This window comes from Phlebotomus papatasi, chromosome 1 (assembly GCF_024763615.1).
Source record: "Phlebotomus papatasi isolate M1 chromosome 1, Ppap_2.1, whole genome shotgun sequence".
In the NCBI taxonomy this organism is placed as follows: domain Eukaryota; kingdom Metazoa; phylum Arthropoda; class Insecta; order Diptera; family Psychodidae; genus Phlebotomus; species Phlebotomus papatasi.
The window spans coordinates 45,209,790-45,222,880 of NC_077222.1; the positions used below are offsets into that span (position 1 = coordinate 45,209,790).

The window sequence follows — 13,091 nt, forward strand, 5'->3', positions numbered from 1 at the left end:
CCTTCATCGATGTCCGATAGCACATTGAACTGATTGGGAGACTCAAAATCACTTCTCATGGTGGTAGAAGGATGAGACAAATTTTGGTTGAAATCCCCTTTGGGGCTCACTTGAAACACTTCCTGGGAGGATTTAGAAGCCACTGTGGTAGAAGAACTAGGGGGTAGTCCAGACGAAGAAGAAAAAGATGCAGATGAATTGCTGCCCAGATTCTTATTACTCTCATTGTGAGAGACACGTGGAGGAGTTCTTAAGAGCATTGAAGATCTCTTAAAATGAGTATTTTCGGGATCGGAGCCACACTTTAAGAACTTGCACTGGCTAGGCACTTTCTCAGGGGAGTCATCCGATCCAAAAGAGCGATCCCTTTTGTTAGAATCACCCAGATTTACTTCTTTTTAGCACAAAAAAAATCACTCACTGCACAACGAATACGTAGTTGCACACGCACTCAATGAGCTCCAGAGAGCGAATCCTGAAGCCCGTATTACTAGGGGAAGACTTTGAGACTTCGGGCATAGGGGAAAGTGCCCATGCTTGATACCATTGGAAGCTTAGTAATGACTAAATTTTTTCTGTGTTTCTCAATAAACGTGACTCCGCAATACATTTTAAAAACTGGTCACAATCCCATAGTTTTTAAAATATGGTTGCGATGAGTCACATATATATTGTGAAATATAGAAAATTTAGTCATTACGAAGCTTCCAATTGTATCAAGCATGGACAATTTCCCCTACTCTGGCTTCGAACATTTCATATTTGTCTTATTATCATTTTAATGAATCTGATGTTCATTGAATCAAGAAGACTAAACAAAAATAGATGTAGTTTCTCAATTGTTTTTCAGTGTAATAAAAAAAAATATTTAGGGGAGACTGGGGCAAAATTTGCCAAACGAAAATTCCAATATTCAATACTTTCTAAAATAAAAGAGACTGAGTCTTGAAATTTTTATTATAGATAGCCTTCATGATCCTTCTTAATCAAGGGATTCGAGGAAGTATTATGTAATATAAAAATAATGAAATTTTGAGCCCTATTCTTGGAATATTTGGCTTAGAGAAAATATTAATACTAATTAGCTCAATTTAAGCACATTTCTCGTTAAGATGGAGAAAAAAGTTTAAGTTTTCTCAGAGCTCGTGAAAGAATTAAATATGCGTTTTGACAAGTTTGCCCCAGTCTCCCCTAATTAAAGCTCTTATGCATATTAAACTACCACAATTAAACAATATTTTCTGAAATTTTTACTAAAATTTATTTAAAAAATCAGCCATTTTAAACCTGCTCATTGGAGATTTTTTTTTGAAAAAATCTCCATTGAATTTAATAATTTCTTATTATGCTTAAAAAATAGAGAAAAATAATGCTGTTTTTTTAGTCTTTTTGACTCACGTAACCCCTTAATACGAGCTATTAAACTATATTGCCAAAGCTCAGTTTCATTAAATTAATGAAGTATTTGAAGCCAGAGGAGCCAGAGTTATATGAGAAGCCTGAAATATTTCCCCTAATTGCTTTTCCTTGATAAGCTCGCTCTGATGCTTTCAGGTTCAAAATATTATTTAACTCATTGCGGATTAAAAAAAAACTGACTATTATTATAGCTAAATATAAGGTATATTTTCCTCTCTAAATCTAAATAGTGAGAAAAAAAAACTTTTGATTACCAGTAACCAACTCTTATCCTTAAAATAATATTTTAGTAATTTTCTTTTGTGAACTAATGGACTAAAATCAATTTAAAATTAAAATGCTGAGCAATTCTTACAACGATATTCAATCAGTATTAAATTTATTATTATTAATTCAGTTAGGAATTTTATAAAATTTGAAAAGAAGTTTCTTGAAAAGAATAGATGTTAATTAATGTAAAATTTAGAAAATTCAGAAAATATCACGGGAAATTGGTTAAAATAAAAATAAAGACGTTTTCTCAGTGGTCATTTTAATTTTATACATAAGACCCATTGTCTTTGACAATCCTTAAAACTCATTTGTGTAAACAAGCTTTTTAAGTAGCAAAAAACAGCATTTTAACGGATATTTAATAAAAGAAAAGATAGTAAGAAATAGGCAGATTTAATGAACTATTATTAATTCTATTAAAAAGTTTCCTCACTTACGCAATTAGTTAGAGGTTCAATGCTTCTACCAGATTTGATAGTACAAATATTTTAAGAAATTAAAATTAAATATTATTAATTCTGTATAATTATTATTATGCATAAAATTAAATAAATAAAAAATTATAAATTCTGCAAGTAAATTAAAAATTTACTTGCAGAAGTATTAATGTTTTAAGTCGAAAATGCTGTTTCCGGATTCCGGATGCGTGTTATACGGACTTAAGACCTAAGGCTTAGCCATATGGCATATAACTGCTCTAATTTCTTATCAATCACGATTTTTTGGAATAATTCAACTTAAGATTGGATTATTAAAGACAAATGACCCATTATATTCTCAAAAAGCAATAAAATTGTTCGCTATAAGATTTTGAGGTCTTTGGGAACTGGGCTAAATCTCTAGTATGAAGACCGCTTTATGTTAATTCTTTCACGACAGTGAACTTTTGCCAAAGGTTTCAAGCGCTGCTATAACTATTAATTTTTGAAAGTGAATGAAAGTTGCATAAAAAAATCTGAGTTTCTTTTTATACTAAAAAAATACTAATTCTCTCATTTCTAGAGAAAGATTAAGCCGATTAAGCCCCTAACTTACCCTATTGAATATTTGGTTACATCTTCATAAAATTTACTGGCCATTTAAATTAAATACTTATGATAAAGTTTCTAAAATTTTTAGCAAGAAAACCTTTAACTCTTTCGTCTCTTTTGGGACTCTGAGTACCCAAAGCAGCATATGAATGTTCTGTGAAAAACAATGTTTTTTAATTATTCAGAACTGATAAAAATCCTATTCTTGTGGATGATTAAAAACTATAAGGATGTCCAAATGTAAGATATTTTTTTGTAGGACCTCAATTAATTCCTGAGCTTAAATATTTTTGATTAAAAAATGGTGAAATTGGCTTGCAGCATTGCTGCAAAGAGTTAATTTGAGTGACATTTTCTTGTAATTAATTTAACATGAGAAATAATGTTTTGTTATTTGAGAAAAAACTATTTTGGGTCATCATGTGACCTATACTATTATGCCTATACTATACTATACCTATACTATACTATTATTACTATTATACTAATTATGCTGATTTCCCTTACCTTGTATTCTTTGTTATTGATTCTTGATTAACTTCAGTCATGGGTCATTCCAAATCAAATTACTTTATAAAATATGAATTAGAATTCAAAGACAAAGATTTTCCTGTTGAACAAAAAAACACTTTCAGTGCCAAAGAAACGTGTGAAAACTCAATGTCATTTTATAAATATTACTATAATCAATAAGTTTAGTTATTCTCACACACCTATCGGGAGGAGTAATAAAAGAAAAAAAAAAGATTAAAGTCATAAGGACGCCTTTTCAAATACACATATTTTGGATATTTTTAGCAAAAAGAAGTTGTTCCCTCCACCAAAGAGTTTTCGCGCATAATTTTCGAGAACACGAAATATCGCATGAAAACGTAACGAGATTTTCCCACTAGTTTACACCGTGACTTTGCCAGCAGAAGCAGTCAAATTCGCCAAATTGTTTGTTACATCTTCATCTTGTGCAATTAACATTTTTCACTCAATCACAAGAAAATCCCTTAGTGACTTCGCGTTTGAGGGGGAAGAGTGTCGCAGAATTCCTCAGTGAAAATTAGGTGTGAAATTTTTGTCTGCAATTTTTTTTCTTTCAATTTTTGTGATCTTAAAAAAATCCTTAACATCCTCTTATATAATTAGGGGAAAAATTTCCGTGATAAACAAAATGTTACTAAAAGAAAGAAACAATTCATCACTTGTTTTTATTATCAACAAAAAAATCTAATAGGGTATTTTGAGACAGAAAGACTGAAAAATATTCCTTGACGTCATATTTCTGTTGGAAGGAGCAAAAGAAAGAAAAGTGTTGTATATAAATTTCTGTAATTAATTGCGATTATAGAAAATGTTCCAAGTCTCTGTGAGCCATCCAAATTAGACTATTTTCTCATAATTTCTGTGATTTCCTCGAAGGTGAATCTATTGGTGCAATGTTGTGCGGTAAAGAAAACTTCAGAGAAATTGTCGTGATTTATTAAAATTATGCATATCTAAAATTGTTCTGGTCGTAATAATTTAGCAACTGACTAATTTATTAAATTTACAAAATGCAATTTCGCATCAACAAAATTAATGCGCTTTGAATCTATTTTTGAAACATTGAAATTTATATTTTAAGTAAAATTATGTGATTCCTAGATGATTTCGTTAAAGTAATTCGATACATTGCAGTAAACACTAAGAATATTTTTACGATGTCGCCAATAATTCTGTTCTGAGGGATGTATAGGAAACAATGAGGCAGTTTACGAGACTCAATGTCTTAATAATTAGTTTTTGCTAAATTCAAAACTAAAGATAGCTACGAGTATGTCCTTAAATATTTTTTTTGGGTTTTAGCTGTCTGAATATGCATATTAGTAAGATTTTGAAATTATTCTAAAAAAATTATTATTCTAAAAATTATATATGTTTTTTTTATTTATTGAACTATATTAAATGGTTTGGAAATTTTTTTTTTACTTTCAATGACTTCGCGACTTATTTTCGTAGTATTTTTTTTATTCCCACACAGTAGAGAAAAAGTTGACAATTACACAAAGTTTTTACACGATTATCATTATATTGTTACACAAACATGTAATTTTTGTATACTAGTACACTATCGTATAATGTTTGAAATATGTACAGAGAAATCGTGTAATGAATGAAAAGGATGAAAGGTGTTCAAAGTTTTTGTGTAATTTTTAACAAAAGTATATTTTGTGCTAAAACGTATTTTACCCATTTTTCTAATCTTATATTAAAAAAATAAAAATAAATATACACATCTTTAGTTGAAATACATTTTGGTATAGTGTAACAAGGATGATCGAGTTATGAAAGTGAAGCAACGATTGTGCATTTCATATATCTTCACCGTATCATGATTGATATTTTTCAAAATCCAAGGAATATTCTTAAGTTAAATAAGCCCATTTAGCGATTTTGTCATAATAATTATTCCTTCCAATTAATAAATAAACAAATATTTGAATATTTAGGTAATTTATATTCAGTGAAAGTGAAGTTTATTTTAAGAACTTTAGTTATATTCAATTCTTTCATAGCTCTAATTAAAAGTTTCAACTGATTCATAATTTAAATCAAGTCAATAACTTATTTTAAGAAGAAATACATAAGTATTCTTTATCTTGTGCATTAAATTCTTTTGTACATTTTTTCGCAATAAATCTGCATTTGAATACATCAGTACAATTATTAAAGCTTACCAAATCATGAAATATACAACAAGCCAATTTAATTCAACTTTACACGTGAGAGAAATCCGAAAAAATTAAAATAATATTCCGGAAATGTTAATTTTACTCTGCAGTATTGATTCAAAATCGGTGAAAATATTACCCTTTTTAGGTGTATTATGGGTTAAAGTTACTCTTTTCATGTTCATTTTACCCTTAATAAGGTGTAACATTAACATTAAAAAATGTTGATATATTTTTACACTTAAAAAGTGTTAAATTTTGTGAGGAAAAAATGTTAATCGCACCCTATTTTTTCTCAGTCAGTGTATATTTTCAAAGGTTTAAGTATCCTTCATGGAAAAAAATATGATGAGAAAAAATTTAAAAATTTAACTTGCTTTCGGGAAAATCACAAAAATGTATATCTGTTTAGATTGCAATTTTCAGTTATACCACGGAGAAGGGAAGGGCACCAGCGATCGAAGGTGTTCCTCGGATTATCAGGCTGTCTCCGTATTTTTGCTCCAAAAAATAAAATGAATTTATAAAAGTTAATCGTAACTTTGTAGCATTTGACTATTATAAGGATGCATTCCTATAGTTCAAATTTAATTTATAAGTCTAATTATCCTTAATACACATCGGAGGTACAGTGTGCATGATTGCAAATAGGGGAGACTGCTCATGCTTCATACGATCCCAAGCGTCGTAATGATCTAAGTTTTTCCTATGTTTCTGAATAAATGTGACTAATCGCACACATATTTTAAAAACTAGGGGAAAGCGCCCAGTTTTTAATATATATTGCGAAGTCACTTTTATTCAGAAAAAATAGGAAAAACTAAGTCATTACGAAGCTTGTTGGGATCTTTGGAATCATACAAAGCATGGGCACTTTCCCCTACACATTTTTGTTTTCAAAAATACAAAACAGTGCTTCGGGGCTTATATTTTCAACCAAATGTGGTGGATTTCTCTTAAAATTCCGATCCGTGGTGCCCCTCCCTTATATTTCAAAGATATAATGTAAGATATAGGGTAGCTCTTGAAAATTTTGATAAATTGAGATGGATCCTCTTAAGACTGAAAAATTCTGCCTTTCCCGAAGAGACCTCCTTTTCTTAAAATGTTTCAAGATTTCGCTTTATACTTGCAAAAATTATTTTAGGTTCGGATACCCTTCTACTTCACAATTATTCACAAAACATTTTATTATAATTGTGAAGAGCTCAAAAAATGTTTTCTTGGGTAGCTCAGACTTCCAAAAGAAAAATCTATGAGATTTATTTTAAAGTCTTTATCTTTACTAACACTAACACTTTAATTTTAGTTTCTTAACCCTTTAACGACGAGACAGTTTTCGCTGACCGAAAATCAGCAATAAAAATGAAACCTATAAACAAAACTTGTAAAACGTCTTACATCTAACCTTCGAAAAGCAAACAGAGTCTAATTTAGTGTATTTATTTTTTGTCTCTCTGAACGATTGGGACAAAAATGGCTCACAAATTTAAGTAATTTTTTTGACGATACCAATGACCGATAATTTTCACTCTAATACAAAATATTATGTTTGAGTATTGTAGTTTTCTTTTCCAAAACGGTTTTACTTAAAAAAAAATTGGAAGTATAAAAATTAAATCAAATCAATTATAAATTTGTGAATTTAAAAATTCATCATTTTTGAGCTTAAATATTTACTATATAGCAAATAGCTAGAGACTGGCAAAAAATATCCTAGATTCCTTCAACCTTCTACTTTACAATTACAGTGCCCGCTTTGTAATCCGGATGATTGGCTGACAAAATGACAGATGTCCGCTTCGTAATCCGGCTGGATTTTTTGAATTTGTTCAACATCTCGAAAATATAATACAAGGTTTTTTTTTGTAGAAATAGAATAAAAGTTTTAAAGAAGCTTAAAAAGACATAATTAGAGAATTCTATGCTATTATACTTAATTTATTAAACAAAAACATCACAGGAGAATTCATTTTCATTGGTGAACAGACATGCATACATAACTTCAAAATGATTTTAAATGTAACCGTCAATAACTTGTCCGGATTACGGCGATCCGGATTAGAGAGCAGGCACTGTATGTACAGACATAAGAAAAAAAATAACTTTAGGTAGTCAGGAAAAATTATTTTCTCTATGGGACACCGGTGTTCCAATCGTCCTTAAAGGGTTAAAGCAAAACGTGACAACTGTTAAGGATCCAACAAACCCTTTAGTTTATGTACCTCAGTTATCCATGTAAGGATCTCATTGTCATTGAACGGTTAACTTCAATGCTCGCTTTTGTAATTTTAAAACGTTTAATCAGTAATCATACATGCAATTTTGTTGACCATGAGTCATTTTCTTTTTTGAAAATTCGCTAGTGGCATTGTCGAAACAATAAAGCGCAAAAAAATTTTTTTGAAAGCACTAAACAACTTTCCTTGAATATTTTCTTTTATAAGATAGCGTATTTTTAAAATAAATATCTATTAGTAGATAAATAGAATCTCGAGCGCATTTTAATTTCCGCGATCATAAATTATTCACTACATCTCTCAGCAAATCTTCATGTTACACAAAAAAGTGACACGATCGTTAGGTAAATTTATCCTGGATACCCCACACTGAGCATATATATGTGTGTATATATATATATATATATATATATATATATTCCCAAAAGTGAAAATTGGCAATGGTAATAAACTCCAACATATCAAAGAAAGTTTGTTTTATGAAGTACCTTTCAGTTGACTTTATATTCAAAGACACATTATATACTTAAATTTATTATTACTTTGAATATTCTGCACATTCCGGAGGATTATTAATAAATATTTATTTATCTTCACTTGAACACAGATCCACTAAGTTCGTGGCGATTGTTTTTTTTTTGGTGAAAAAAAAAGAGTGAGAGTAAAGTGTGGAGAAGATGGATGACGATGGAAGTCACAAAGTTGAGCTTTATATATATGATTTGACCCAGGGGATGGCAGCCGTTATGTCCTCAATGATCTTGGGTCGACATATCGAAGGTATTTGGCACACTGGAGTTGTTGTCTTTGGCAGAGAGTACTTTTTTGGCGGTCAAGGGATTCAGAGTTGTCCTCCGGTAAGTCTATAATCAGTTTACCGTACTTTTACTTTCCGTAAGAAACACCGGTGACTGGTACACTCGATCATGATCGCATATCGTACACGCGCTCGATCGATGATTTATTTGGGGATGCTTGTAAACAAATCAATAAAGCAAAAGAGTCAGTCTGCAATTGAAATCTCGTAAAAGGTGAACAAACGATGTGTCGGCAGCTAATTATAGTGTCTCGCATCAAGATTCTATTTCGGAAGTTTGAGCATTCGATTGCGTCCGCGCAAAACATGACAAAATGTGCAAAATATCTTTTATGAGAATTTTCTCATCACCTACACGGATTTTTTTCTCATTTCACCGGGACATTTCTCTTTGAGCACAAGATAACATACTACGTTTGGGGAATGCCACCAACAAATAGCACTATGCACATCTACTAAGAAATTTTTTCCGAGTCCGAAAAAATGCTGCATCACATGGATCATTAATATTCTTCTTAATAAAAGTGAGAGAGAGCTGAGAAGAAGTATTTGAAAGTGTTAAAAAAAATTACTCGTGTTTGCGATAGGCTATAATTAAACACACTCCGAAGGAATGTCGTGCCTTCGTGTCTCTAAAATAAACGGGAGAGAATTCATTTTCCTCCATTGGCCGACCGAAACGTTCTCGTCGAGGAAGAACTTTCACACAAAGGAAAATTTCTTTTCACAAAAGTTTCTTTCCAAGAAAAGGTGATAGATTTTAATTAGTAAATTCAATTGAAATAAAAATTACACAGTTACAGTTCAGTTTCTCTATGTTATTCCTTTTTGGTATAGAAGATATTTAATGAGAAAGATCTGTGATTAAACTTGTGATGAGTGATCTTGTTAGGAGATTGTGAAATTTATTTTTAACGAATCCGGACACATTTTCAGGGCGGAACCGTTTTGGGAGCACCGCAGAAAGTTGAGAAAATTGGTGAAACATTCATCCCATTTCAAGTTTTTAAGGATTACGTTCGAGGATTAGCTGAAAGCACCTTCAGGTACAATTTCAATAATCTTAAAAAAAAAGAAAATTCCGTGTACGATGAAATTGTCATGGATCATTTTGAGTTGATGACTCATCCCAGGTACTAAAAAAAATGTCGTCTATTCCACCAGGGGCTCCTGCTACAATCTCCTGAAGCACAACTGTAACACATTTTCAAACGATTTGTGCCAGTTTCTCTGTGGCATTTCAATTCCTAAGTATATTTTGGACTTGCCGCAAGAATTTCTCGGAACACCTTTGGGACAGACTCTAGGACCCTTAATTGAGAGTATCAGTGCAGGTGGTGAAAATACACAGCACTTCTCTTTCGAGCCCCAGATAACAGCCCGTGAATCAAGTCCGGGCTTTGATGAGCTTAATAGTGAAATAGAGCAAGCACGTTTGCAATCAATTGCTTTGAACGAACGTAGGAATACTATTAAGGAGAAGATCGCCAAGAAGGAGCGCAAAAAAGAGAAGAAGAAGCGCAAGTCGCAGGCAAACGGACATATCAATTCAGAGAGTGATTACAGTTCAAACACCGGCATGTCTGAGGTGGAGGCCAATAATGCGGAAGTCAATGGGGCCACAACGAATGGCGATGGAGCCATTCCGTCTGAGATGCTCCCGAGCGAGAAGGTGCTCGAGGATGAGGCCAAGGAAAAACGTGAAGAAGAGGAGAGAAAACGTCAAAGGGATCCGCCCGTGATTTTCAACAATATTGATGTAAGTACGCATATCATGTTGCGTCTTTTTCATTTTGAATATTGTGCGTCGTTTGTAAATATTTTTGCAAGTAATAATAACTTAAAATTAGGTATTTTCGTATTTTCTTAGCCTTGTTTTTGTTCATAAGAAAATTCAAGAAATTTATATGAGTTGTTCCCATTTCATTCTCACTCCAGAAAGATATAGCAATTGCGATATTTTAAACAATGATCAAATTTAACGTGAGATATTAATTTACAATTTTTTTTTAACTAGCAAAAATTGTTTAGAATGAGTAATTTTTTTTTTATTTCGAAAAATCAGAACTGATTATTTGATTAATTTATTATCTAAAACTTTTTTATATCGGCTACTAACCACGATGTACTTAAAGCTTTGTTAATTAACCTCTAGGGTTTAGAAAATATCAACAAATTCTCTACTTTTAGTGATACAACTTGCATAAGTTAGTTGACATTTTTTTTTTACAATCTGACAATGTCCACTAATGGGGGGGGGGTCATCAAACACCGGAAGTCGATAACTCTTACCGTTTGACCTCTAGCTCGAGCACAAACTTAAGGTCAAGAAAGAAAATTTCCGAAAAAAAATTTACCGATGAAGCCCGATGCAGCCGGGTTCAGAATTACAATACTTTTCCAAAAAATCCAAATTTAACCAAATCGCTTGAAAAATGGGCCATCCAAATTGGTTGACCTTTGACCATCAATAATTCAAAATGGCGAATTTTTCGGTCATAGGTATGCTTGGACGAAATGTTCACCTGGACTACCTCTAAAATATATCCAAAAATCATTGAAAAAGCTTGGGCCAATTTTGAGAAAAACCGAAAAAAAACATCTAGAGATATTGTATTTTTATTTGGGGTCATCGAAGACTGGAAGTCGATGTCTCTTACCGGTTAAGGTCCAGAACAGGGACAAGTTGAAAAAAGTCGATTATATAACTGTTCTCTCTTTAAGTTGGAGCAGAAAAAACGCCATCTTGAAATTTTGAAAGTCTAAGTTTAACTGTTCTTGAAATCAGTAATGAATCGGTTAAATATTCGAGCATGGCTTATCTTTCTCGTGTTTACATCTCTTGTTTGTGCGTCTCATGCCAGAACATTCTAAAATGATCATTTCTTCATTGGGTAACAAGTTTACGGACAGAAAAGAAGAATATTTGAAAAAGATTGGCCATTTACGGGTACTTAACCCATTCAGAACCGATTGCGGCCGATGTAATTGGATTGGAACTTTCAAAACCTTTCCAAAGCATCCAAATTTATCCAAATCGGTTGAAAAATAGACCCTCTAATGTAGTAAAAACTTTTTCATTCAAAAATTCATGATGGCGATTTTTTTTTAGGTCATCATAGGTATATTTGGACGAAATGTTCGCCTGGACCACCTCCAAAACATATCAAAAAAATAAAATAAATCGTAGGAGCCGTTTTCGAAAAAAAAACTAAAAAAAACACGGTTTTGGAGGAGATGGAGGAGGGTGGGGGAAAAGGAATAAAAAACGTCTGGAGATATCGTTCTTTTATTGGGGGTCACCGAACACCGAAATGTGATATATTTTACCGTTTAAACACCCGGACGGTAACAGTCGAAATCTAGAATTTTTTGAATAAAATAAGGTATAGAATCGATACATATTGCAAGTGTACCGCCAGAGTCCAAAGAGTACTCAGGCAGTAGAAGTAGAGTAACGCGGCCCAAATCGTCCAAAAATGTGCAAAATTTCAGTGTGGTTGCTGCATAACTTTTCGAAAAATGTTGGCTGAAGATTTTAAAAATTGAGATTTGAAAAAAAAAAGGAATTTAAGTTGATCCTTTCTATTGCACATAACATAGTGACAGAAATTCCTAAAGACTCTACCTACTAGAATTTAATAACAAATGTCTTAAACTTTTAGAAAATATTTTTGAAATGTTGTAAATTATTTTTTTTTAGGAAATAGCAATACTCACATGTGTAATCTTTTATTGTCTCTACGCATTGTGAGAATTGTTCGCAAAAATGGAGCATTTTGAAATAAATTGCTCGCACATTTCACATTTTCACATTTAAAATTCAGGATAAGGGAGAGCCTGATTGTTTAAGACGCGGTGGATTATTATTTGATTATTTAAATCCCTTAAATAAATTAGACAAAAACACTAATCGAGTAATTTTAATAAAATGTCTGCTAGTGAATATACTAAGCGCTATACAGAATTTCATGATAATTTTTTGAGTTTTGGAAAACACAAAGAACTGACTCAAATATACCGGCTATCCCCTACTAAAGAAAACCAGTGATAAGCCTAGATCAGCTTATAGAGGTGCGATTCCTTCATTGCAAATTTGGATTGTGGCAAACTCGAACGATATTTATAAAAAAAAATAATGCAAATTTCTTTTAAACTGTATGTAACTTATTTTCGTTATTAATGAGGAAAATTGGATGAGAATGCATAAAAGTGTCTGAAAATCTTTAAAGTCGATTATCTAGGATCATAGTTTCCTATAGAGGATCATAGTTTCCTATCATAGAGGCCTCAACTTTACATTCGTTGAGAACCTCTGTCAGCGACCCGAGAAAATTGCGCCCCGCGAAAATCCGCGAGAAAATTCGCGCCCCGCGAAAATCAGTGAAAAAATACGCGCACCGCGAAAATCTGCGAAAAATTCGCGCCCCGCAAAAATCAGCGAAAAAATTCGCACCCCGCGAAAATCTGCGAAAAATTCGCGCCCGGCGAAAATTCACGAAAAAATACGCGTACCGCGAAAATCTGCGAAAAATTCGCGCCCCGCAAAAATCAGCGAAAAATTCGCGCCCCGCGAAAATTCACGAAAAAATACGCGACCCGCGAAAAT

General features: G+C 32.2%; 1 protein-coding gene across 4 annotated transcripts in view; it reads left to right on the forward strand.

The window, feature by feature from the left end:
• The window catches only part of LOC129799373 (uncharacterized), a 30,218-nt gene that overhangs the window by 6,009 nt on the left and 11,118 nt on the right, over window positions 1-13,091 (forward strand). For 2 of the 4 annotated variants that reach the window (XM_055843197.1, XM_055843195.1), the window contains exons 2-4: window positions 8,273-8,522; window positions 9,419-9,528; window positions 9,647-10,241. In XM_055843197.1, coding sequence (XP_055699172.1) covers window positions 8,343-8,522; window positions 9,419-9,528; window positions 9,647-10,241 — 885 coding nt within the window. In that variant the 5' untranslated portion in view covers window positions 8,273-8,342. Of the gene's footprint in view, window positions 1-3,569; window positions 3,779-8,272; window positions 8,523-9,418; window positions 9,529-9,646; window positions 10,242-13,091 lie in introns of those variants that run through there. The other 2 variants (XM_055843198.1, XM_055843196.1) reach the window with 2 other exon arrangements.